The sequence below is a fragment of the Camelus dromedarius genome, chromosome 31, assembly GCF_036321535.1.
Source record: "Camelus dromedarius isolate mCamDro1 chromosome 31, mCamDro1.pat, whole genome shotgun sequence".
Lineage (NCBI taxonomy): Eukaryota > Metazoa > Chordata > Mammalia > Artiodactyla > Camelidae > Camelus > Camelus dromedarius.
The window spans coordinates 16692590-16718272 of NC_087466.1; the positions used below are offsets into that span (position 1 = coordinate 16692590).

Consider the following 25683-nt stretch of genomic DNA (forward strand, 5'->3'; position numbering starts at 1 on the left):
TTTTTTTTAAGAACCAATAGGAACAAATCTAATCGTCTTGAATTAGTAGACTGAATTTTTAAGATAACAGCATATTCAGTACTAATTTGAGTACTGTGACCTTGGATTTCCTCTAATATGACAAGTTGTAGAGAAACTCCGCTTAAACATAGTAAATAGCTTGATGTTTGAAAACAAGCACTGAGAATTTTATTTATAAGCTCTCTTTTTAAGGTAAGTTTTCTAGAATACATTAATAAACCATTTACTACCAGAGAGACACTGTTTTAGCTTGGGGAATATACAGCTAAGGGGAAACAAAATTGCTGTTTTTAAACGGAAGAGATATAACATTGGGCTGTGTCACTCTAGAAATTTAAAATTAGGATCTCTAGATGGAGAATCCACAGGAGCATATTTTAGTTCAATGTGTATCATTGGTATATCAACATAATATCATTTGCTGTTTCTGGAGCACTGACTTTGTACCAGAGAGTAATGTGTGTGTTTACCTATGTTGTCTCATTTAACTGACATGGTAACTCTTTTTTTTTTTTTTTTTTTTTTTTTTTTTGCTTCATATGGTTACTTTTTTTGTGCATATATATTTTTATTGACGTATAATCAGTAAAAGTTTACAATGTTGTGTACAGCATATGGTAACTCTTGAGGTACATACTACCCTCATCTTACAGATGAAGAAACTGAAGTTCATAGAGGCCCATGGTCAACTAATAAGTGCCCCAAACTCAACTCTCACACCTTTTTTCTTAGAAAATCATTAGGGAAAATATTGTATTCTTAGTCATTTCAGATTAGTATTAGGAATGCATGAAGTTAACTCAGTATTTTTGCTATTCAAAAAAAAAAAAAAAAGAAAGAAAGAAAGAAAGAAAAAAGAAGAAACAAAAGATCTTTGGCAGACCGAACCAGGTTTTCCTGCTAATAAGGATCTGACCTCTTCCCCTAATCTTGGTCAGTGATCGTACATACATTTTGGAGTTTGATTTGGGGGTTCAAACCATTTTCCCGGGAAGTCACATTGAAAGACTTATTTTAGAAGTGAGAGGTTATCTTTCACTCAGCCTCCTAATGGCTTTTTCATTAGAAAAAGCAGGTTTATAATCTCATTAGTAAAAGCACGTATATAATTTACCTGTGAAAACACAATTTCAGATGCTGACTTGGGACGCTGTCTCACGGCAGATGGTCTTTACCTGTATACTACTAACTCAGTTGGAAGAGGAGTAAGCAAACTGGGGTCTGGATTACATGGCACGCTCAGGTCAGTTGCATGGAACTTGCTGAATGATTTGGCTGGAATGTTTTCCTCATTAGGTAGATCTGTGATGAAGCCACCGGGGGGTGCGGGCTGTCTCCCCGTAGACTGACTAGTAACTACACAAGTCTGAATGACTTCAGATGATTTTGGTTTTCTGTTACTGTTACTTTCTGCCTCTTTTAATGCATTTTGCTTTGTTTTGACTCTATACTTTGGTAGCCCTAAGATCATTGTTTCTAGCTTCTATCCAGAAATTTCTCTAAGATCAGAGTTTCTATATTAGTGACTTTTCCATTTTGATAAATGGATATTTTTCTAGTTAAGCCTGTTTGTCCTTGGATTCGACATTGGATTAGCAGTAATTTCTCAGTTGAGATATAAGATCTATGAATTGCTGCCAAAAGAAACCACAGTTTGAGATCCTTATGCATATTTAATTAGACCGTTTCCCCAACTTTTTCTCCTCTCCAGTTTGTTTGTGGGAAATTAATATTTTGCCATAGTTTGTCAATCTCTGAGTTAATAAAATAGCTTCACTCTCCTTTAGATGTCTTGCACATTTAGTCATTAAAAAAAATTAGGGGAAAGTTTTGTTTTTGTGTGTTGGAGCTCATTGCGGGGCTTCAGACGTGTCCCAGTGACAGCCTGTATACTTCTTTTCCCACAGAGGTTTTGTGTACTGCCGGAACGAGGAGCTGGAACCTGGATGGGTTGCTTTTGGCAGTGGCAGTCTTCTCCATCGGCCTGTGTCTTTCGACAATAAACCTCACTCCCTTTTCCAGGTCATTGACCAGAATACCCTTCAGGTAAACAGAACACCAAGGCTTTGTCTTCTGTATTTTAGAGACAGTAGGGGAATTTCATGACATCATCAGTAAGAGTAACAATACAGGTGATACAGTTTCCTGCCAGAGTGGCATCCTTTTAACTGTCATCATTTGGGCATTCTGGTTTTTCTCTGTCTTAAGTTTTCCCACATGATCTGAGTGAATCTGCTCTCTAAGAGTTTCTAAGGCCAACAGACCTTTTTTTTTTTTGGTGGTTAAAAAAATTTTCTAGACAAAGATGGTATAAATACTAGGTTTTTTTTTTTTAACCAGATCTATTTTGGGAAGACATTATTTTCCTATTCAGTTTGTTCTAAACAGCCTTTCTGTGGGAATGGGATCTTTGAAATGAGTTTAGGTAGATTCATTGTGTCAGGGATTAAGAGCTCTCACAGCACTCTCTTGTGGCACTTGCTGCATTGCACTGAAATCACCTGCTCTTGTGTCTAACTCCTCCCCAAGACCACTCACACCTTTGGGTCTGGACCCTGTCTTACTTTGTGTCCCTAGAATGTAGCACAGTGCCTAACATTTAATTGACAATAATAACAATTGATAATGATAATGACCATGTCTCTCTCTGTGCTGGGTCCTGGCCTTGGCATTTACTTCCTCTCCTACCTGTGAGGTGTGACTCTGGCAGTTTCATCTTACAGTTGAGGCGGCTGTGGCTAGGCACATTGTGAGCACTCAGTAAGTGTTCATTGTTCAGGGAAGGAATGTAGCTCAGAGAGGTTAAGTAACTTGCCCCACAAGAAAGGCAATATGAGAAGTTGAACTCATCTGCTGTAGAGTTTGGGCTCTTTGTGCTACAACTTTCTGCCTTTCAACCAAAGTTGAACTGAATGGTTAGAGTTACCGTCTGTGGAATGAGTGCCCTGGGAGTGATCACATCCAGGACTTAAGTAGGCTGTTGCATCTGTTCTCTCAGTCAACTGTGCCTTTCCTGGAGAACAGGGACTAAGTCTTATTCACCTTGCATCTCCGGAGCAAATAGGAGGTGCTCAGTAATTGTTCAATGAGTAAAATGAGCAGATAGATGCCAAACTGACTTCATTTCTTATCACTAATGCAGACAGTTGAGACTATTGTCTATATTTATTTAAAATAGAGTTATAAGCCTGAGAGTTAAACCGATGTTAAATCTTGGAACATGGTTGGCATTTGAAGTAACGTCAGTATCCTCTGTGTTGTTGCTAAAACTTTGATGTTGTCTAAGAAAGTAGTGTTGTCACTAGCTAGGTAGATACATTGGAACAATTTGGGGGTAGCTTAAGCCAATCAGGAGCTGTCAACTTTCTAGATTTCTCGGCAGTGTAAGTTTCGTAAGTTTCAAAGTGTGGTTATAGCAACTAAATGATTTTTTAAAAAACTTTTGAGATAGACAAAACAAGTCTGGAAAAAAAGTTAAAATGGAATGAGTTCAGGGGTCAGAAGAAACCTTAGGAAAACTAGTGACTCACCCAAAGAGATGGAGTAACTGAAGGTCATTCTTACTGTTCCCTGAAGGCATCTGACTTTCTCTAATTGTTTTTATTGGGGGATTTTCAGTTCTGCTCCTATTCTTGGATTTAAAAAAAAAAAACAAGAAAACCAAAAAACCTAGCCAGCAGTTTTCTTGATTCTCATTTTCTCTCATTTGAAGTGCTTTTCTCTGGCAGTAAAAATTAGTACATAACTGCACATTTAATGTAAAGTGATGCAGGACTTACTCGTTATACTGACACTGAAGAATGTTTAGTATTAGAAACACATGCTCTTGTGTCTAATGTAGAGAGCTGGTGTTTGTCTTTTTCCTCCTGATGGACTTGGTGAGTTTGAACAGGCCCTAGTGTGCTAAGTTAGGATGTGTGTGTGCCTTTGTCATTTTCCTCCTTCCTCCTTCTCCCTCTTCTCTGGCCTTTTTGTTTTCCTTTTGCTTTCTCTTTTTTGCCTTCCTTCCATATTTATTAATTTTTGAGTTAGACTCTGAATTAGGTGCTGGGGATATAAAGAAAAATAAGATATAGTTTTTGTTTTTTAGATGTAATTCTTTAATTTACTAAGGGAATTTCAGAAAGTACTGATTCTCTGAAACCTTGTTTTGAATAAATGTTTGATAAAACATACATGTATAGCAAATTTAGAATTAATACTTTTTTCCTATTAAAATGTAATTTGAATTAATCTCAAGAATCTTTTTATCTGTTGCTTGGCCCATTGTATGAGCTTTTATATTTTTTGTCAGGTAATTTTCATATATTATTCTTAGAGATAAATGTCAGTTTTATTTTGACTAGGAAACTTACTGAGTTCTCTTCTTGGACTTAACAGCATTAATGATAAACTGATGGAATTAATCAGAATTTACATGCCACACTAATGAAGTTTCCCTCCCCTTCGTGTGCAGGTGTGCCAGATGGTGCCAATGCCAGCCAATCACCTCCCTGTTGGCAGCACTATGAGTACTGTGCACCTTTCTTCAGATGGTACTTACTTCTACTGGATCTGGTCTCCTGCCAGTCTGAATGAGAAAACACCTAAGGGACATTCTGTCTTCATGGACATCTTTGAACTTGTGGTGAGTTTCACTTTCTCATCTGGTGTCTTTGCAGAGATGGCTTTACTTGCTTTCTTTTTATATTGGCTTACAAAGGACCTAAAGAAACTTGGAGTACTTAAACAGTTATTCATTCTTGCCTCAAAAATGATTTTTCACTTGGATGCCTTTGAAGGTTTCTTTGTTTGGAGTTGTATGACACAAATAAAGCCAAGCTTTTTGAAGGTTAATCCAGCAGCAGAGTGGAGATAACCGTCGTTAACGTGAAGACAGTGGGTTTTTAAGTAGAAGTGCTCATAGGCTTGGAAATTTGAAACAAAATTTCAGTGGCAAGATTGGGTCTGTAGATGGATATTGGGAATCTCTGGGAGAGATGACAGTTAAAATTGAGGGAAAGCATTCATTCATTAGGTATTATTTGAAAGCCTGCTGAAAGCCAGGCAGTGTGGTTTCAAGGTGGTGGGAATACAGTGACGGGCAAGGGGGACGGGATCTGTGCTCAGGTGGAGCTTGTATCCTGGCTGGTGGGTGGTGGTGGCTGAGAGACAAAATGTGAACCATAAGCAAGTGAGCATATAAATGGACAACATGATTTTAGGAAGTGAGGGAAGAGTAACAGCTGACCAGATGAAGAAATTGGGGAACAGGGGAGGGAGGAACATTCTAGGAGAAGAGACCACAAGTGCCAAAGCTCTGGGACAGGAGCGAGCATGTGTGTTTTAGGAAATGACCGTGGGCTAGAAGAGCTGGAATGCAGAGGAGAGACTGGGAACCACCGTAGTCCGATCTGCACTGTGCAGTGCAGTAGCCAGTAGCCACATGTGGCTATTTAAAGTTAAATTAATCAGAATGGAATACAAACAAAGCTTTAGTTGCTCAGCTGCATCAGCCACATTTCAAGTGCTCAGGAGCCACATGTGGCTGGCTAGTGGCTACCATATTGAACATCAACGATAGAAAACATTTACATCATTGAAGAAAGTTCTGTTGGACAGTAGTCTAGATAGTATTTGTAGAGACTTGTAAATGAAAAAATTGCCCCAAGGCATATCTGTGACAAAACCTTTTTTTCATGGTGTAACTTACGGCTTCCTTCTGGGAAGAAATTAGCATTCCTGAAGGGGAGAAAAAAAACGCAGAAGCATTTTCTAATAAACTTGAATGGGGTTAAAACTTGTTCTGGGAAAGCAGTCACCCATCCCGCCGGCTAACTGTCAGTCTGGTAAACTTTAACTGTACATTCTTTTCTTTTTCTATCTAATTTCTCAATATTCATGAATCATTATCTTTTCTTATAAAATGTCTTAGCCAAAGTCTATCTTCGAATTGATCTGCTGGAGATTATACTGCTTAAACATGTGTTCATAATTAAGTGGTCAGAAAAGCCTTTCTTAACTCAATTAAAAAAATAAAAAATTAATTAATAGATTTTGACCAACTTAAAAAAAAGAAAAAAGAAAGGCCTTTCTTTTGTTTATTTGTTTTTAAACAGACTTACCAACTGATTAAAGGATTTAGGTCTTTGTCCTAAGAATAATGGGAAAACATTGAGTTCCCCCTTTCCCTGATATGCTTTTGTTAAATTAAAAAAAAAATTGTATCAAAGAAAAACATGCACATGGATTAAACCTTCGGGTAGCACATCCATTCTCACAGTGACACGTGCCATCCCTGGCACTCTCCTCACAGACAGTTGTTTAATCGTGCCAGCTTTTCCTTCCACTGGTGGTTACCTTCATATCACTAAGTAAAAGGCTTACATTACTGTTTCTTGATCTGCTAACTCCATGTATTGTGTGTGTGTGTTTGTTTCATTGTTGTTGTTTTGTTTTTTGCTGTGATAGATAATTTGGCTCAATTCATCCTCTTATTTTTCTCTTCCTTCCTCCTAATGTATTTATTTCATTCATTTAAAGTCCTCTTTTGGAGGAGGAGGTCTTTGTAACTGAAACCTTTATTGCTTGTTCCTCAGCTCTAGATAGTAGCTCTTGTCCCCCAGCCTTAGAAAATGGAGACAGTAGTGCCCCTTCCTGTCCTTCAGTGTGAGAAGAGCCAAAACTCAAAGTCTATATTCAGGGGAATCCCAAGAGGAAGGAAGGTGATTTCACCCCTACCAAGCCTTAAAGAGTCTCAAGGATTCAAGGCATCAGATATGGTGCAGAGCCCTTGTGAGACCAGGATGTAGACTGAAAGTTTATAAAGTGAACTATCATCCTCCTTCCTGGTGCACACAGCATTTGTGCTCAGATGCTGGCTGCCCAGGCAAAAGTCTAGACATTTCTTGTATTAAGAAACTGAATTACCCTGGAAAAAGACCCCAATATGCTGACTTTGTGGTTCATCCAAGGAAGACACTTGCTGCCCCAGTGAATCACCCACAGGTGATGTCTTCTTCTAGTAAGCAAGCCTCAGCCATGTGCATAGCATCCTGACTAGTGCTGAACTGTTTTAAAAATAGTAACAGTAAGAGCAGACATGAAAAAAAAAAAAATCCCAAACAAACAAAACCCAAAGCTTTGGAGAGGCTGTGTATGGAGGGGAAAGGAATAGATTTTAAAAAGGTTGGCAAAATAGTGATAATGATTAAAGCCATGTGATGGGTACATGGGGAGCTCATTATACTATTCTTTCTTCTTTTGTGTACATTTAAAAATTACCCTAATAAAAAGTCTTAAATTTTTAAAGCAGACCATTGGGGATCTTTAGACAAATGAGGCACATCTCCAGTTTGGAAATTTAAAAATAAGAAAAAATATCAGAACAGCTAGTAGAAAGAGTAAAATAAAACTTCCTAAATAACTACTCTGTGAGATGTGAAGATGTGCATTCATAAAATAGAACAGATTGTTACGAGAAAAGAACTATCAGAATGAGAAAGAGCTTCTGGGAATTAAAACTATGATTGTCAAAATTTAAAAATTGATAAAGGGATTAAAGATAAGAGGAAATCTCCCAGAAAGTAGGACAGAGAGATAAAGAACAGTAAACGTGAGAGAGATAATAAGACATAGAAGAGTAATCCATCTAAAGTCTTACAAAGAGGAATTCCAAAAAGAGAACAGAGAAAATAAAGAGCAAGATAAGATCAAAAAAAAGGAAAAATGTCAGACTAAAGGACACTGATGCCCAGATTGAAAGGTATTTGACACAGCGAATGAAAAATGTACACACTGTAGCACATCATCTTAATTTCAGATTCTCAGGAATAAAGAGGATTCTAAAGCTTCTAGAATAAAATCATGCACAAATGATGAGGAATAGGAAAAGCATCAGGCTGCTCGATAGCATTACTGATGTGACAGTGGGGCTGTTCTTTCAAAATTCGGAGGGAAATCAATTTCTAACCCAGAAGTCAGTAGCTAACCAAAGTATCAATCAATTATAAAGACAACAAAGATATTTTTAGCCATATAATTATACAGTCAAAAGCCCATCCCTGCCCTGGAGGAAAATAGAACAACCAAAAGCCTCTGCCAGTGGCATGAAATAAAAAGTTGGGGAGGCAGGAGGCTGCTCTAGGTGAAAGGACAACCTTTGAATCACTTTTGGAGTCTGAATCAAACAAACCAATCGTTTAAAACAAAAAACTTTTTGGAGACAGTTTGAAATCTGATTATAAAATGAGTCTTTGATGAAACCAATGGTTTTCTTCTTGTATTTTTCAAGTATGATAATGGCCTTGTGGTTGTATAAGAATGTCTATATTTTTAGAGATGTGTAGTGAAGCATTCAGAAGTGCGATTACATGATGTCTGGGATGTGTTTTAAGATGCTGGAGCAAAAAGAGATGAGTGGGTTAAAAAGAGATGAGTGGCCACATCTGGATAATAGTTGTGTCTGGATGATGGATATAGGGAGGGTCACTATACTCTTCACTGTTTTTTGCATATGTTTGAAATTTTTCATCATAAAAGAAGACATTTTTAAGCATCACTAGTTTAGCAGCTTCTAAAATGCTGACTTGGGAAGCTAAACATAGAGTATCTATCTGGCTTACTGCCTATGGTACTTCCACGGAAAGGAACACTGTGTAGCCATCAGAAAGCACGGACTGAAGTAGATTAATTTCCAAGTTATATTGTTTAGTACAAAAAGCTAGTTCTAAAACACTATGTGTAATCAGTACCTGATGTGTAATAAAAGTTGCAGTGGGGCACATGGGTTCTTTCTGGAGTTGTCCTTCTGCAGTAACAGCTTTCCTCTCTCATGGCTCATTCATCACAACATACAAATACACGAGAGGATATCCAGTCTTGAAAGACCAAAGACAACCCCTTTGATCCATACTTGCCTCCATTCTCCTGTCTTTGGCCCCCCTTTACAGCAATACTCTTGAAAGAGTTTATTCTTACTGTTTTATGGTCTTTCCTTTCATTTTCTTTGAATCCTCTCTAGTCAGTCTCATATCCTCACCATGCTACCAAAACAGCTCTTCCCAAGTTCGCCAGGGACTTCCTCGTTACTGAATTCAAGATCAACTCAGTCTTCTTTTTACTTGGCTCTTTAGCAGGATTTAACGTGGTTCTCACCCTCCTCTTCTTGGAGCTGTTTTCACTTGGACTTTGGGACACCCCCAGACGTCTCCTGTTTTTCCTGCCCAGCCTGTCTTCCCTGCCTCTCAGCAGTCATGTGTGCCAGGACCTAGTTCTAGGACCCCTGCTTTCTGCTCTTTCTGCTCTTACTCTCTCGTTGATCTCATCCTATCTTACCATTTGAACACCTCTATACAGGTGATGCTCAAATTTGCTTCTCAGCCAAAACTTGTCCCTGAAACCCTAGATGTGTATTGATGTGGATGTCTTTTTGTATATGCACAGAGTATGAGACTTTTCCAGTTGGAAGTCTGATTTGCCCCTCAAGCTAAATATACCCTCAACCAAACTCCTGATTTTACCCCAGACCTGCTTCTCCCACAGGCTTTCACATTTCATTTAATGGCGTCTGTGTCCTTTAAGTGCTGGCTGGAGACCTTTGATGTCACTCTGGATTCTCTTTTTTTCCTTCCTAATTTCCATGTCCAGTCAGCACATGCTACCTGCTTTACTTTCAAAGTGTCTCCCAAATCACGTTAGCCTCTGTAAAGGTACCATGTGATTTGGGCCGCCTCTCACCCAGCTCTAGCCACAGCTGGCCTCCTTGCTGACACACAGACACACGGATTCTGCTCCCACCTCAAGGCCTTTGTGCTGGGATGCCGTCCCACAGATAACCACATGGCTTGTTCTCTCTATTTTTTTAAGTGTCTGCTCAAATATCACCTTAGCAGAAAGACCTTTCTGACCATTTTTTATAAATTATTTTATGTAAAATAAAATCTTGTCCCCACTTATCCCCCATATTCACAGATGTTTTTCTTCATGGCTCTTATTACTACCCATTTATTTGCTTATTTATTGACTGTCTCCCTTGCCTAGAATGTCAGCTCCGGGAGGGCAGGGATTTTGTTTTCTTTTGTTGACCACAGGATCCCCAGCACCTAGAACAATGCCTGGCACACAGTAGGTGCTCACTAAATATTTGTTGGATGAATGGAAACATCACAAGAAACTGGCAGCACTGATTGCCTCTGGGGAGGGAGGATGGAGGGGCAAGCAGTGCCTTCCACCATTCATCTTTGTATGTGTTTTAAAAGTTTAAAAACAGGCTATAAAAATTAAATTTTTATAAAATTGTATAAATTTTTTATAAGAAGGAAAAGTTGGTTAAGCATTGAATTCTCTTCAGAGGTTAAGATTGAGACCAGAAGAGGTCTTTTGGATGGAGAATGTGGAGGCTGTTGGTGGTCACCGTAGCAAAAGCTCTTGTAGGTGAGAGTAAGGGCTGGAAGACGGATGGAGTTGGTTGAGGAGTAAGGTGGAGAGGACGATGCAGAAGGATAGATAATTCTCTCCAGAAGTTTGTCATGAAAAAAAAAAAGATATCTGCAGGAGGTAGTAGACTGGGGACATTGAAGTATTTTCAACTTCCTTAAAAAATATTTATATTCTTCATTTTCGTTGATATATCCTGAGAAAACATTGGTTCCATGGATAAATTAGAATGAAGGAAACTTTGTTAAAGCAGTTTCACTCAATTATTTGAAACACTTCCAAGTAACATGCAAAAAATCACATGCCAATATATTATCAAAAATAAACTAGCATTTGACAATTCAGTTATTTCTTAATTCCATTGAAAGCCAAGATTTTTAAACCATTTGACATTCAATAGGATTTTTCACCCAGTTATTAGAATCGTTCAGTTTCTTAGTTTTAGGCTCATCTATGTTTTCACAGATGGCAAGATTTCCTTCTTATGGCTGAGTCCTTTACTTTGCTGATCCATGAAAACTTTTGGTTTCTAAATAGTATAAATATTTGCCACATAAATGTGGCTAATGATTATCATTGGAAAGAATTTGCTATGAATTGTGATTTCACCCAGATACTTGGAAGTATTGATAAGTTTCTCTCCCAATTTAGTGGTAGTTGTATTGTTTTAATGTTTTAGAAATATTGTTTTTTAAAAAAGATAATGTATTCACATAGTTAATAACACTGAAAATGGTACAGAAGTCTCTCGCCTACCGGCCTCCCAAGCCCAGTTTCCCTCCTGGAGGCAAGTAATGCTAACATTTTCTTCTGTATCCTTCCAAAGATATTACGAGCACATATGAACAAATACATACGTAAGTGTTTGGTTTTGTTTTTCTGTTGTTACACAAATGGTTTAAACATCGTGCCTTGCTCAAGTGGAGTGACGAGAGAGCTGAGTGACAAGAGGGAAAGTTGGAGAGGTAGCCAGCGCCACTTCTTGTAGGGCCTGGCAAGGTACTTGGAATTTATTTCAAGTGACATGGGAAGCTCTTGGGGAGCTTTGAGCAGGATCCGATTTTAAAAGTTCATCATAGCTTTTGGGTCAAGAATAGACTAAAGCAAGATTTCCAGATTCTTAAAGAGACTAAACAACTATAGAAGGGAGCATGTATTTTATAATCAGTAAAAGGTTAAATGTTAAAAACATACTTTTTGGCAGCTTGAAACTGCAGTGTTTTTCCATTGTGTCATTTTTCATGAAAAATCAGCCAAGCTTGGCCTACAAACTAGGCCTCTTGGTACCTAGGATTGAGGGAGGGTAAAGGATTGAAGGATTACCTAAACTGAAGAGGCAGCTGGAGTAGGGTCCAACTAGCTGTGCTTATCTCTCAAAATGATTTCTTATTAACTCAGAATGGAATTAGATAACTAATCGTTATATAAGGTAGAGGATGGTCTTAAAGTATATTTAATAGTTACACTGTTAACGTGGAACAGCCTCTAACATTTGGATCCTAGAATTTCTGTGACTCTTGGGGTATCTGCCGCTGCTCGGCAGACCGCCTACAAAACTGACTTCGAGCAACAATGAGTTTTGGGTGAACTGGGCTCAGCTGGGTGGTTCTTCTCCACGAGGTGAGGCTGAGGTCACAGCCGCAGCTTCCCTCCGCTTGGGGCTTGAATGGGCCTGTAACATTTCAAGTGGCCTCTTACCTTCCAGAGTCTCTCTCCACGTGGGGTCAGTAATCCAGGTTGAGCCTCTTGATAACAAAGAGGCAGGCTTTCAGATGGGAGCTTTTCAGGAGGACAAGTGCTTATCAAGCCTCTACTTGCATCATGCTTTCTACTGGCCACGCCCAGAGTCTGTAGCACCAGGGCCACCAGTGTGACAGTCTGCTGCTTGGAGTCACAGACCTTGTGAAACTCTAAGACACTTAGAATTCTGGCCTTCAAGACTACAGAATGGCTGGGGCATGGAATTTTCCGGCTTGATTGGTTACTTCTATACTGGGCACATCCCAGCTTGAGAATCTTCGGTGACTTTTTTACCTTTCCAGGGCACATGTTTTGCATCCTCACTTCTGTTTTGTTCTGAGAGTTCTTCCTGCCCCCATGCGCTTTCTATAAACTGCTGTTCTTTAGATAGATTCTGTGACAATTTTAGTGCTGTTTTATTCTGTCTCTTTCTAAATACATGGTCAGTATGGTAATGGACATACTAGGTCCCTTCCCCTCTTCACCCTACAGGTTTATTATTTCCTTTAAATTATGATCTGGGTGACTGAGATGCCCTTCATTCATCCAGTATTAATCCAGTACCTTGCCTGGGTAACAGGGTAATAAGCCTTTGTTTTCAAGGTGCTTACATTAGTGTGTGGGGAGTTAGAGATTAAGAAAGTAAACAACAAGAGCAAAATAATTTCAGCTAGTGATAAATGCTGGGGAGAAAATAAAACAGGATAATGCAAAAGAGAGTGAGGGGGGTGAAGGTGGGGAGCCACTCTGGTTTGCCTGGCAGACAGGGCCGTTCTGAGGAAGGGCATTTGAACTGAGATGTGCCATCCATCCTGACAGAGAGGGTGACCAGCCGTCCCTGTTTGTCTGGGCCCGAGCGATTCCTCGGGGCATGGGACTTTCAGTGCTAAAACCGGGATGATCCTAGTCAAATCAGAAAGGTTAGGTAGCGCAGGAAGAGGAAGCAGCAAGTACAGGTCTAGCCTTAGTAGGCAGCTTGGCATTTTGGAGGAGTGACAGAAGGCAGTGTGGCGGAAAGCCTGGTGGGAAAGGGGAACAGAGGCAGATGAGGAGGGGTGGTCGGTGCATGTCAGACCCTATGGGCCTTACTGGTAGGTTGGATTTTATTATAAGTGGGTTGTGAAGCTTCTGCAGATTTCAAACAGGGAAGGACGTGGTTTTATTTACCTTTGTGAATGATCGTTGGCTGGTGGGTGGAGAGTGAGGCATATAGGGGTCTAGGTGGAAACGGGGAGACCATTCAAAGCTGATTTGGTCATCGGGCTTAAGATAATGGTGACTGGGCCAGGGAGGCAGCCAGGAGGGAAGTTAGTCCCCACTAACTGTTCTGCTCCTTACTCCTCCCAGGCTCTTCCCCTCCTTTCTAAATCAGTACTAGCTTTTTCATCCCAAAGATTAAGATGAATCTAACCAGACGGTGGGGGTAAAGTTACATGGTGAAATGTGGATGTGTTAAATTTTAGGTGACAGTAGACTATTCTAGTCAAAATGCTGGGGAGTGGGAGGCAGTTAGAAAAGTAGGACTAGATCTTTGTAGCAGGATGGGTCTCTATATAGAAACGCGGGAGTTGCCACGGAGAGTTGGGGTTGGATTTGGGTGAGGGCACCGATTTGTTTATTCAGCAAGGCTTCAAGTATGTATTGCATGCCTCCTAAGTGCTAGAAATTTGGTGAACAAGCAGGCAGGATCCCTGCTGTTGGGGATCCGGCATTCAGTTGGGGTGGGGGAGGCAGAAGGGCAAACAATAAAGGAACTAATGAGTAAGATAATTTCAGAGAATGTTAGGTGCTGTGCAGATAACAAAACTGGCTGATGTGCTCTGGCTTGTGGGAGGTGGGTGGGTGGAGATTCTTCTTTAGATTGGTAATCATGGAAGGTCTCTTTGAGGAGGTGACATTCTACCTGAAACCTGAACAATGAGAAAGAGCCAGCTACACACAGAAGGATCTAGGGGCAGTGTTCCAGGCAGAGGTCTTGGATGCCAGAGGCTAGGTCTAATCCAGACAAACTCCCATTTAAGTAAGTGGAGATAGGAACCAGCAAATAAGAGGATAGCAAGGAGGGTAGGGACTGTTTTCGTTTTTGCTCATTAGCAGAGTACCTTACACACAGGTAAGTGTTCATGTTAAAAAGAAACAAACCAGGATTGCATTCTACCACTGAGACTGACAACCATGGCACAACCTACAACGGAAGTCAAGGAAAAGTTCGATGATTTTGATTTTAGGTTATTTGTGGACCATCAATAATGTCCAGTTGTTAGAAGGGGCTGAGATAAGTAACTGCAAAGGGTTAAGAAGCTGGGGCGAGGGAATAGAAACAGCATTTTCGAACTCTCTAGGAAACCCCTTCGCTTATCGTTTGTGAATGTGTTGTAAAAGGCTCCTCCGGCAGGTCCAGCCCTCTCTGGGAATCCTGCCTGGCCGTGCTCCTGAATCTGTTCTCTTTCTCTTGCCCCTTCTCTGTTAACTGTCCTCTCACTTTGGACTCCTTTGCTTTTTATTTGCTTCTGGAAGCCTTGCCATTTTGTACTCCTTTTCTCTCTTAAGTCCTGCCCACCTGTTTTTGAGACTCCAGCCAGATCTAGGAATTGGGTCTGAAGGGGGCAGTGAATACAGAGGCTGCATGAGACATATTTGAGACATTTGACAATGAATGGAAGTGGAGAAGAGGGATGATGCTGCAATGGGCTACCAAGGTTTTCTTTAGGATCTCAGAGACTTGTGAATATTCAAAATCGAGGAGAAGAAAATCAGTAGAGAGGGAGACCTTGACCATGAAGGGGCAGACAGCTGATAATTAAGGGAGCAGTCAGAGAGGAAGCAGAAGTGCTTCTTTCTTAAATAACACGAGGTGCAGTACTTCTTCCTCTGAATTCAGAGGAAAGGAAAAACATACGAGTTGGATACAAAGATTCTTGACTTGGAAGAAAGATGAGCGGGAGCAGCTTACAGTAAGTGGTCTGGATCTTTTTTAGCAATAAAGAAAACCAGGTGGTCTGCTTAAAGTCAGACTCCAAATTGGTGAAAGAATTTTGGAGTCACCACTCCAGGGATTTTGCTGGGGAATAGTCAAGTGATGAAGGAAGAACGGCCAAGTACCAGCAAGGATCCAGCTGAAGCTGGCATGTATTTTCACCAGACAAAGTCAGCCTTTCTCCAGCATTGCTCTGCCAATACCCATGTTAACTGCTGTTAATACAGGGTTTGGATTTTGGCCACTAATTATATTTCAAGAAGACATCCTCAGAGTTGTACTTAATAGTTAATCAAAAACTGATTGATTTGTTTTCCTCTCATCTTACTTGTACCTGTCAGAAGCTTGTAATTAGTTAGAGCTGCCTGTGAAATTCAATATAAGGAATTTTAATCAACAACCTTTTGTAGAACCCATTAAACTTGGCTGATCACTTTTAAAATCTGGGCTGTTATGAAACATGAAAGCTCTCAAACTTCTCATAGGCTTCTTTTTGTTCTCAGTTTCTGTAGAGCAGGTAAGTTTTGAGGTATACACCTACTCACGTACAATTTTGGGAAATGTTTTCAAGTAACCAGATGACAATGATATACTTCTCAAGTAGGAATTTGCTAACTAAATGGAAACAGATATCATTTTACGGCTTTTTTTCCCCCCTCTAGCTTGAAAATGGTGTATTTGTAGCCAACCCGCTTCAGGAACGCACAATTCTAATGAGAAAAGAGGGCGAGTCTGCAAAAAGCATTAACGAGATGCTTCTGAGCAGACTTTCACGCTACCGAGCCTCCCCGTCCGCAACTCTGGCTGCCCTCACCGGCTCCACCATCTCCAACACCCTGAAAGAGGACCAGGCAGGTAGGCTGCACTTCGCTCATTGTGTGTTTACCTTATGTAGCTCCAGTTAGCTATATATATCTTTTAAGACTTTGTTTTTTTAGTGGCAGTTTAAATTTACAGCAAAATTGAGAGGAAGGTACAGATTTTCCATAGAGCTCCTGCCCCCAGGTGTGCATAGCCTCTCCTGTTATCAACGTCCCCTGCCAGAGTGGTAGGTTTGTTACAACTGATGAACCCCACTTGACACGTCATTATCACCCAGAGTCCATAGTTTACATTAGGGTTCACTCTTGGCGTTGTACATTCTGTGGGTTTGGACACATGCATAATGACACGTCTCCATCATTACGGTCTGGTCTCCTCCAGAGTAGTGGTACTGCCCTACAATTCCTATTCATCCCCCCCCACCCCCCACCCCCTGGCCGCCACTGATCTTTTTATTATCTTCATAGTTTTGCCTTTTCCAGAATGTCATATAATTGGATTTATAACTATGCAGCCTTTTCACATTGGCGTCTTTCACTTAGTAATATGCTTTCACAATTCCTCCATGTCTTTTAATGGCTTAATTGTAATCAGCTTGTAATTAGTGCATGCTGCCTGTGGAATTCAGGCAGTACTTTTTATTAAGGACTTACAGTGTACCATACAAAGCACTTTGCTTTCCATAGTTCACCTTTTATGTCCTTCCAGTCATTGTTCATTTTTTTTTTTATTCCAAGCTAATACATGCTGCTGGCTGTGGACATGAATTAGCATGAGTCTCTAATAATTCGAAACAGCTCTGTCTTTAACTGTACATACCTTACCATTACTGCTAGTGTAAATTAATTGATTTCACGTTTAGCACATGCTTCATGAATGTAAAGTAAAAGACTCATATTTAGCATCATCTTCACTAAATACAATCTTGACCAAGCAAGCAAGAGGCAAACCTTCCACAACAGAGATGGCTTTTTCTAGAATTTGTCATTTAGAGTTTGTACTTTAATATTTTAAAATGGATAATATGTTTGAAAGTGAAGACAATATGAAAAGATATATGCAGAGAAATCTTACTCCCACATCCTGGTATATTCTGTAATTTGCCCCCAAGCTGCCCCCTGTAGGTAACTCTATTTATTTGTTTTTGTTTATCCTTAGAGTTTCTTTACGCAAAGACAAATTAATTTAGAAAGACAAATTTATATATTTTTATTGTTCTCCTTTTCTCAAGAAAAGGTAGCTGCCCTTTTTTCACTGTTTAAGGAATTTTTATTAAAGCAAGAATTTTTTAATCCAAATTACATTTCCTTGCTCAGTTATCAGTTCTGTTATTTAAAATGGAAGTGACATTCTGAGCTATTCCACGGTAAAGAATTATAAAATTAAAGAAAGGAAAGCTTTAAATTTTTGTACTTTGCTGAAAATTCTTTTTTCCAGGGTCTATAAAACATTAATTTGTTTTTATATTATAGTATTTTTTTTGTAGTTTTTTGTTGTTTTTAAATCAATATGTAATTTAGGACTAGCATCATGTTTGCTAGACCTGGCATTTGCTTGGTACATAAAGTTGAGTTTCCTTTCCTTTTTTTATTTATTTTATATTTTGTAATGTTTTTTTCCCGTAATATTTAAGTTTTTTGATGTTTAGGTACTTTTCTTCGGTGAAGCACGAGTTTCTTTTCGTGGTCCCTGATAAATTTTAAACAGTTGTAACACCAGTGGCACTGTTAACTGCACATTCTGGGCAGCCTTCTTTAGCTTGGTGGGAAAGGTAGCCTTCTAAATACACCGTTTAGGACTTTCAAAGCAGGAGTTCTTAATTGGGATAAATCTTTCAGAAGTTCACAAACATGTTCCCCCAAAGTTTTAAGTTACATCTTATATGTGTCATTGTGATTTTCAAGGTCATATATGATCCCCCAAAAGTTAAGAACTATTATTCTTGAAGAGTTTTCATATTCTGTACAACTACATGAATTTATAACAAATCGTGACCTGTAGTAAAAGAAAAGGCTTGAAAAAGATGCCATGTGTAGAAAAATGTATCTGAATTAATATGTTTAATAAATTTAATGTTGAATGAAATTAAAGCAATTTTATACTTTAATCCTTTTATATATTGAAACGTTAGGAAGAGGAAATATTTGTGATTAATTCTTACAGGTTATTGTCGTTATTTTGAGCTATCAAATTTTAAATATTTATTAGTCCATATTAGAAATTAAGAATCGTATTTTACTTCCATACGTCCCTATTGTATCAAATATGAGTGGAGAATTTATTAATAGTTTTTATAACTTGGGTATGTGGATAATTTGAGTTATAGGAAATACTTTGTAAGGGGACAGTCCTTTTTACCTAAATATTTTCCTGACAAGGTGAAGGCTTGATATGCATTTATCCTTTGGGAGAAAATTGAATCCTACCCTGCACAATAGAAATACTAAAGGAATGTGTTTGTTGCATAAGAAAATATGGGTGAAGTCAAAAAGAAGACTCAGAAAGCGAGGGTTTATTTAGAATCCTGTGAAAACTGGTATCTGTATTCTAAATATATGATCTCACTCATTGTACTTTTTTTTATTGAAGTATAGTCAGTTTGCAATGTTGTGTCAATTTCTGGTGTGCAGCACCATGCTTCAGTCCCATAGGAACATGCATATATTCGTTTTCATATTCTTTTTCACCATAAGTTACTGTGAGATATTGAATATAGTTCCTTTTGGTATACAGTATGAACTTGCTGTTTATCTATTTTATATGTCTTAGTCACTCATTGTACTTTTACGCACATTCTGTCTTTATTCATTTAACATGTTGTTGCTGCATAAAAATTCACCAGTTATAAGCTAAATGGACTTCTGACAATTAATTCAGAGGGTCTAGAATTTTTTATCCTCTGATAACTAATACCTATTACCATGTTAATAAGAGTAGGTCTGTTAAAAATATCTCGGTGAAAATATGCTCACAAAGTTGCTAACTTTTCAGTCATTCCCCCTCTTGGGTTTCTTACTTACGGAAATTTATGCTACTGGATTTGTGTCCTAAGTGAAGAATATACTTGTTGGGGACTTGGAGTTTTTTTTAAAAAATGTAGCTTTGTAGAAGCACAAGCATTCAAAACAGATGACAGATTTGGTTTCACCTGTCTTATTTTTCTAATCTAAATCATCTAAAGACAATTTTACGTCACTGTAAACAATTATATTTTACACCCTGACAGCTTCCTGGGTAAAACACTCTGACTGACTTTCAGTTGCTGTCATTGGTCCTCACTAGACTAATATAGAGAAAAATCTTTGAACTCACCCTGCATTTTCAGATCTGCCAATGAGTAAGAAAATTAAAGTACACTTTATACCTCGTGATTAGAAACAATAATTATTTTCTTAATGATAGTTTATGTCACTGACCCTAAAAAAAATACATCATGGGTCATAAATCCTGCAGGCATAAAATTATTTTGTGATAGATAATTGTAAGAGCTTTTATTCATTAGCTATAGGTTGAAATTTCTGGCTGATTTCATGTTCGAAGTTGTTTGTAATGAAGGTAGTATCACAAACCTGTAAAGAATTTGTTCTACATAAAATGAAGAGCTCTCTACTTGAGCTACCATTTCCTAGGGGAAGCACAAACAGTAGGATTCTTTTTTTATTTTGAGGGTTAGTCCATGTGAGGATTCATTCTTTTGAAAGATTTTTTTAAGAGACATAAGGGCTTATTGAATTCTGGGAACACCTTTGAGAAATGTTCAGCTCATGTAACTCAGGAGGTTTGGGACCAGACTGTGGTCCAGAAGATCATTATTTTTTCCTTAGCTTGTTACTTCTTGCTCTGTTTTCTGAATCTGAGTATATCCTTGTTAGAATTTGGGACCCCCTTATTATACTCTCATCTGTTTTGGTAATCCAATTGATCTGTGTGTCAACTGTTTCTACTCACCATTTTCATTCCTTTTACCAGCAAATACTAGCTGTGGTCTTCCTCTAAAAATGCTTCGAAAGACACCCATTTATACCTGCGGCACATACTTGGTGATGCTGGTCCCGCCTCCAGGGGGATCAGGCAGCTCTGCCACTCGGTCTCTTTTTGGTGGAACAAGTGGTTTGTCATCTTTAAAAAGTAAGTGAGCTTTGTTTTGTGTCTTTTTTCCCAGTTTGTCCCCAACGTTGAAATTTAAGTTTTTTCCTATTAGTGATTTAAAACTTAATCTTTTAAACTATTGTTTGCAATAGCTTGAGAACAACAAAAACCCTTATCAGTATAGTTACAGGCTAGGAGGAATTAAAAATAGAATTTTTATAGGTGATGTAATAGTACACTTCTGAAAACTATTGTCCTATAAAATTACTAGAAATAATAATGAGGTCAGGAAAATTTTAGGAAATAAAAGAATCTGTTGGCACATAATTTACTATTGACACAGCAAGAACTCTACCCACTGTAGAGCTGTTAAAATAAGTCTGTGAAGTGCCTCCATTTTAGGACACATATACGAAATGTTAAGCAGAATGTGTGTATATCACACAAAGTACATGCAAAATTTCATTAATGTTGTTAAGTGTACGTATGTTTTTATAAAAGAGCAAGGCACACTATAGTAATTAAAGCAATGTGATTTTGGCTTCAGAGTGGACAAATAGTTAAATAAAATGTAGACTCAAAAAATGAGTCTTTTTACTTTGCAATTTTCTATCTTTCTTACCTTAGGGACATCATTTAACCCCTCTGAGCTTCAGTTTTCCCAACCTGTAAAAAATAATAGGCTAATAATATCTCACACTATTGTTTGGTGTTCATATGCAATAGAGTATGTTAGAGTATTTCTAGAAACAAGAACAAAACCCCCCAAAATATTCCTTTTATATATGGTAACACCTATTTTTTTGTATTCTTTTTTCTTTGAGATTTGATTTGTTTAGGTACATAAAATTAAACTGTTTTAGAATCAGTTTATTTGTTTTCATTTTCTAATATTTCATATTCTGTTCTCTATATAATTTCTTATAGTTCCATTAAAGGGTCATATTTTACATTTAAGTGAGTATTTAAGAAAACATTTCTTACTCTAACTTAAGCCTGCAAATATAAATTTGACCTCAGCAGTTTAAACAAAATCATTTATCTATTATCAACTTAACTTTTAGGCCATTTCAGGCCATTTCAAATAGTTGTGTATGTTTCGTTTTTAGATATTCATAACAACTTCAAAACTCTTTTGCCTTTAGAATCAAATTGGTTAGACTTTTTCTCAGTAGCTTGTTTTCTCTAACATGTGACCAGCATGTCCCCTTCAGCCCTTGAATAAATGATGTAATTTTATTATTACTCTATTTTGAAAAAAATAACAGCTTTATTGAGATATAACTTACATACCATAAAATTCGCCCCTTTAAAGCATACAGTTTAGTGGTTTTTAGTATATTCACAGAGTTGTGCAACTATCACAATTATCTAATCCTAGAATATTTCCATCACTCCAAAAAGAAACCCAGTGCCCATTAGCAATAATTCACTTTTTTCCCCCTCATCCCAGCCCCTGACATCCACCAGTATACTTTCTGTCTATGGATTTACCTATTCTAGAATTTTCATATATACAGAATTATATAATATATGTACTTTTGTGACTGAGGTTTTTTTTTTTTTAATTTATTTAAACGTAATGTTTCCAAAGCTCATCTGTATTGTAGCATGAATCGTTACTCCATTTCTTTTTATGGCCAAATCATATTGGTGTGGATATGTTCCATTTTGTTGACATTTGGGTTGTTTGTGTTTCTTGGCTGTTTGAATAATGCTGTTGTGAGCATTCATGTACAAGTTTTTGTGTGCACATGTTTTCATTTCTCTTGGGTATACACATGGAGTAGAATTCTGGGTCATATGGTAACTGTATGTTAACCTTTGGAGGGACTGTTAAGCTTTTCCAAAGTGGCTGCACCATTTTATATTCTCATTAGCAGTGGTTCCAGTTTCTCCACATCCTCTCTGACATTTGTTACTTTCCTTTTTTTTTTTTTTTTTTAAATAGCCATCCTAGTGGATATGAAATTATCTTACTGTGGTTTTGATTTGTAGTTCCCTAATGACTAATGATGTTGAACATCTTTTCTTGTGCCCATTGGCCATTTGTATATGTTCTTTGGAGAAATATTTATTCAAATGCTTTGTCCATTTAAAAATTGGGGTATTTGTCTTTTTATTGACTGTTGGTCTTATGAAATCTTTTAGTCTCCTTGGCATGGCTTTGTTCTTCAATTGAAGTTGGCCCCATTTGTTTAAAACAGGCCTTCATGGTGCCATGTTTTCATGAAGGTATAGCTTACCCAGTGATTCTATTTTAGACCAACAAATAAAAAATAAATGTTTAAATTCCTTCTATGTCTTATCCCACATTGTTCTGTGAGGAGGCTACTCAGTAAGTGGAAGAAGAGATGCTTGCCGTGAGCTCACAGTCTGGTTGGGAGGAACCATGCAGGTGTGTGAAACAACCAGAAAATGCTGCACAGTGCTGTGTCACTGCCTGCACCCTGGGGAGCAGACGGAAGTGCTGCAGAATCAGAAAGAAAGGGGCATTGTCCCGAGTGGCAGAAGGGAGACTTCATGAAGTTCTAAGTCATGAAAAATGGCTGTTATTAATATGAGTGGCCACGTGGGGGAAAGGCATATGCATGGTAAACACCATGAAAAAAGCGATTTGGAGAAGAAAATTTTGTTGGTGTGCAGGATGGAACAATAGAAAATACAAAAGAAACAAAAGAGTACAGTTTAGATGATAGCTCAAGTCAGGCGTGATGAGAATCTGGATTACTAGGGTGATGGGAATAAGAAAAAGAAACTTGAGAGGCAGTGCTAGAATTTTCTGTTGGAAAGTAGGGAAGAAAATAATCATAATAGCAGCAGCTAACTCCTTCGGCCGCGGCAGCCATGGCTGTGCCTAAGGGCCATGGGGTGACCATGAACATGAGCGAGCTGGGGCGTAGCCACAGCCACGGGGCCTCACCAAGTGCACCAAGTGCGTAGGAGACATGATCCAGTGGGTGTGCGGCTTCACCCCTCAGGAGTGCATGCCATGGAGATGCTCAAGATCTCCAAAGACAAGCAGGCCCTCGAGTTCATCAAGAAGAGTGGGGACACACCCTTGTGCCAGGAGGAAGAGAGAGGAGCTAAGTAATGTCCTGGCTGCCTTGAGAAAAGCAGCCCGCCAAGAAGGATGGAGCTGCGTCCCCTCTGTGCACAGTAAATCCTTTTCAGAGAGAAAAAAAATAATAATAGCAGCTAGCACGTAAGTGTTGGTGGAGATTCTTGACATATTTTAACTCGCTTAATCTTCACAGCAACTGTATAAAGTAGGCACTTTTATTCTCACCACTTTACATAGGAGGAAGCTGAGAGGTTTGGTAAATTTCCCAGGGTCACACAGAAGTGGTGGAGCTGAAATTGAAACCCAGAATCCGAAAGCTCATGCTTGTCATCACAACACTATCCTGTGTTAAAGGAAAAGGCCAAAGCGTCTCCGAGTGCTAGAGCCAGGGCTTGGAAGGCTAGCAACTGAACTGTGTTTGAGCATCCACGAACCTTTATTGAGCACCAATTATCTGTAAAGTATTTCCTATAAATGTTGTTACATAATTAATGTAATTAATGTATATTGATTATCATAACTCCTCTTGCAATTACCCCTTTGACAACCTATGTTGAAAAAAACCTGCATGCAAAAGTTGTCATTTTAAAAACACTTTCGAAAATATGGTTCACTATATTGGAGGAGACTTTGTGACAGTTTCTTTTGTGGTCTTATGTGTGTCTCCTCATTGTCGCCACCAGCAGACAACCAAAAAAAATGTGATTTTTATGAAAGTCCTGTTAAGAGGCTAAAGTTTAAGTTTTGAAAAGTAGACTAACCATCATCTTAAGGCTTATTAAACAGCTTAATGTTTGTTTCGGAAGTCCTAGCCTCTAGCTTGGTGTACAACATCTCGGATGGTCAGTTCACGAGTCGTGCGGATCTCATAGATGCTGCTGGAAGCTCTCTGGGGCGTGGTGCTCTTGTACCAGGACTGGGTAAGAAATAAATGCCCACACTGCCTTGGAGAATTCAGAGGTTTAGCAGTTTCTCTCAGAAAATTTTGCCAATTCCCTGCGGCATTGTAGTTTCCTTGAAAGAGAGAATCTTTTATGCTACTGTTTAATTTTGAGGATTAATATAAGAAATTGCCATATTTGAAATTCCTCTGCATAAATTACTGTGAAAGATACTTTCCATTAGGTTGTGTGATGATACCTGTAACAAATTCTTCTCAAAGTTCATGCCATAAAAAGGTTTATTTCCCCAAAGGAATTGATATACTTATTGTTTAAAAATGAGCGTTATGTAAGACATCCGATTTTCCTCTTTGCCTTGGCACCTAGGAAGCTCACATCTAAGTTTTGGGCTCAGTTACTAAGGCTTTTATTGTGTATCAGTGATCATTAGTCCTGTTGTACCTGGGTTTTAATGTAAGCCACTTAAATTGGAATTAAATTTGGAATTAATTTGGAATTAAAAAGGTCACATGTAAATCAGTTACTAAGAACTATCTATTCCATAAGAGTTATTCCATTCTCACATAGGACTTAAGCAAAGTAGGAATTGAATCCTGCCTTCTTACTGAACCCCAGTTTAATGCTTTGCCAGGTAAATAATTTGGGAGTGGGGACGTGGCTTATCAGCATTGGGGAGAATCTTTGCCCTTCCTTTCTTTAGCAGTGCTTCTGAGAAGTATGTATACAAGCAGATGACATGCTGGTTGAATAAAGGATGCTCTTTTTGCAGGCGCCTGTTATGACACGGTGAACAACATGCTGTGGACGTGCTCGAATGACTATATCGATCAGTGGTGTAATCCTGGGAATCAGGCCTTCCATTACGTCTGTCAGAGACTTGGAGTCAGCCACATCATCACTGAGCCCAAAGGTGAGGTGCACTCGTAGTCCCACAGGAAGAGAGTTTCCCTCATGAAGTGTGAGAGAGCGCAGCAGCGTTAGTAAGCGGGAACACAGCCCAAACAACACATGTGTCAACAGCCTTCCCTCTTTGAATTGAGAAGACAAAAATTCTAGTTATCTGGTTGGTTTGTAATTGAGTAAATAAGTGTGTAGATAAATAGAGCTTTTGAGGCAGTCTACAGACTTTTTAAAAGGAAAATTGTTATGTCCCTTTTGAAGTTGTCAGAACTTTGGGTCAAAAATTGGCTCTATATTTGTACTCGGCATGGGATTATATATGCTGTTACTTTGCTTTGCATCAATAACGATTTACTTATACATAAACTTATAATTTGATAGAATTACTGGTAAGGACCTTTATGTTTCTTAATATTCAGATTTTTAATATTAAGTTAATATTAAGTCAACTTAAGAGATACGGAGCAGTGAGTAGCTCAGCAAATCCTCTCCCGATAAAGCAATAACAAAATGGACTTGAATTATCAAAAATAACTATTTCTAGGCTCTGGAAATTGACCAAAGGCTTACGCCAAATTGAGAAGTGGTATTCATTAAAAAACAAAACAAACAAACAAAAAAACAAACAACAAACCACTGAACTTTGGTTAAGAACAGTAGAAGTCTGTGGTGTTCTTAGCTGGGGATACTCCTTTCCCACCACCTCAAGCCCGGTCAGTGCAGTAGCTCCACCAGGGTGGGGCCGGTCATGT

The 25683-nt window shown here is 38.5% G+C and overlaps 1 protein-coding gene across 9 annotated transcripts in view; it reads left to right on the forward strand.

Annotated features, from left to right (window-relative positions):
* HECTD4 (HECT domain E3 ubiquitin protein ligase 4) overlaps nucleotides 1-25683 on the forward strand; it is a 164410-nt gene that overhangs the window by 46970 nt on the left and 91757 nt on the right. For all 9 annotated transcript variants that reach the window (XM_031442742.2, XM_031442744.2, XM_031442743.2 and 6 more), the window contains exons 5-11: nucleotides 1156-1264; nucleotides 1929-2067; nucleotides 4478-4648; nucleotides 15817-16009; nucleotides 19946-20104; nucleotides 23936-24049; nucleotides 24801-24941. In XM_031442742.2, the coding sequence (XP_031298602.2) occupies nucleotides 1156-1264; nucleotides 1929-2067; nucleotides 4478-4648; nucleotides 15817-16009; nucleotides 19946-20104; nucleotides 23936-24049; nucleotides 24801-24941 (1026 nt within the window). The remainder of the gene's footprint in view (nucleotides 1-1155; nucleotides 1265-1928; nucleotides 2068-4477; nucleotides 4649-15816; nucleotides 16010-19945; nucleotides 20105-23935; nucleotides 24050-24800; nucleotides 24942-25683) is intronic.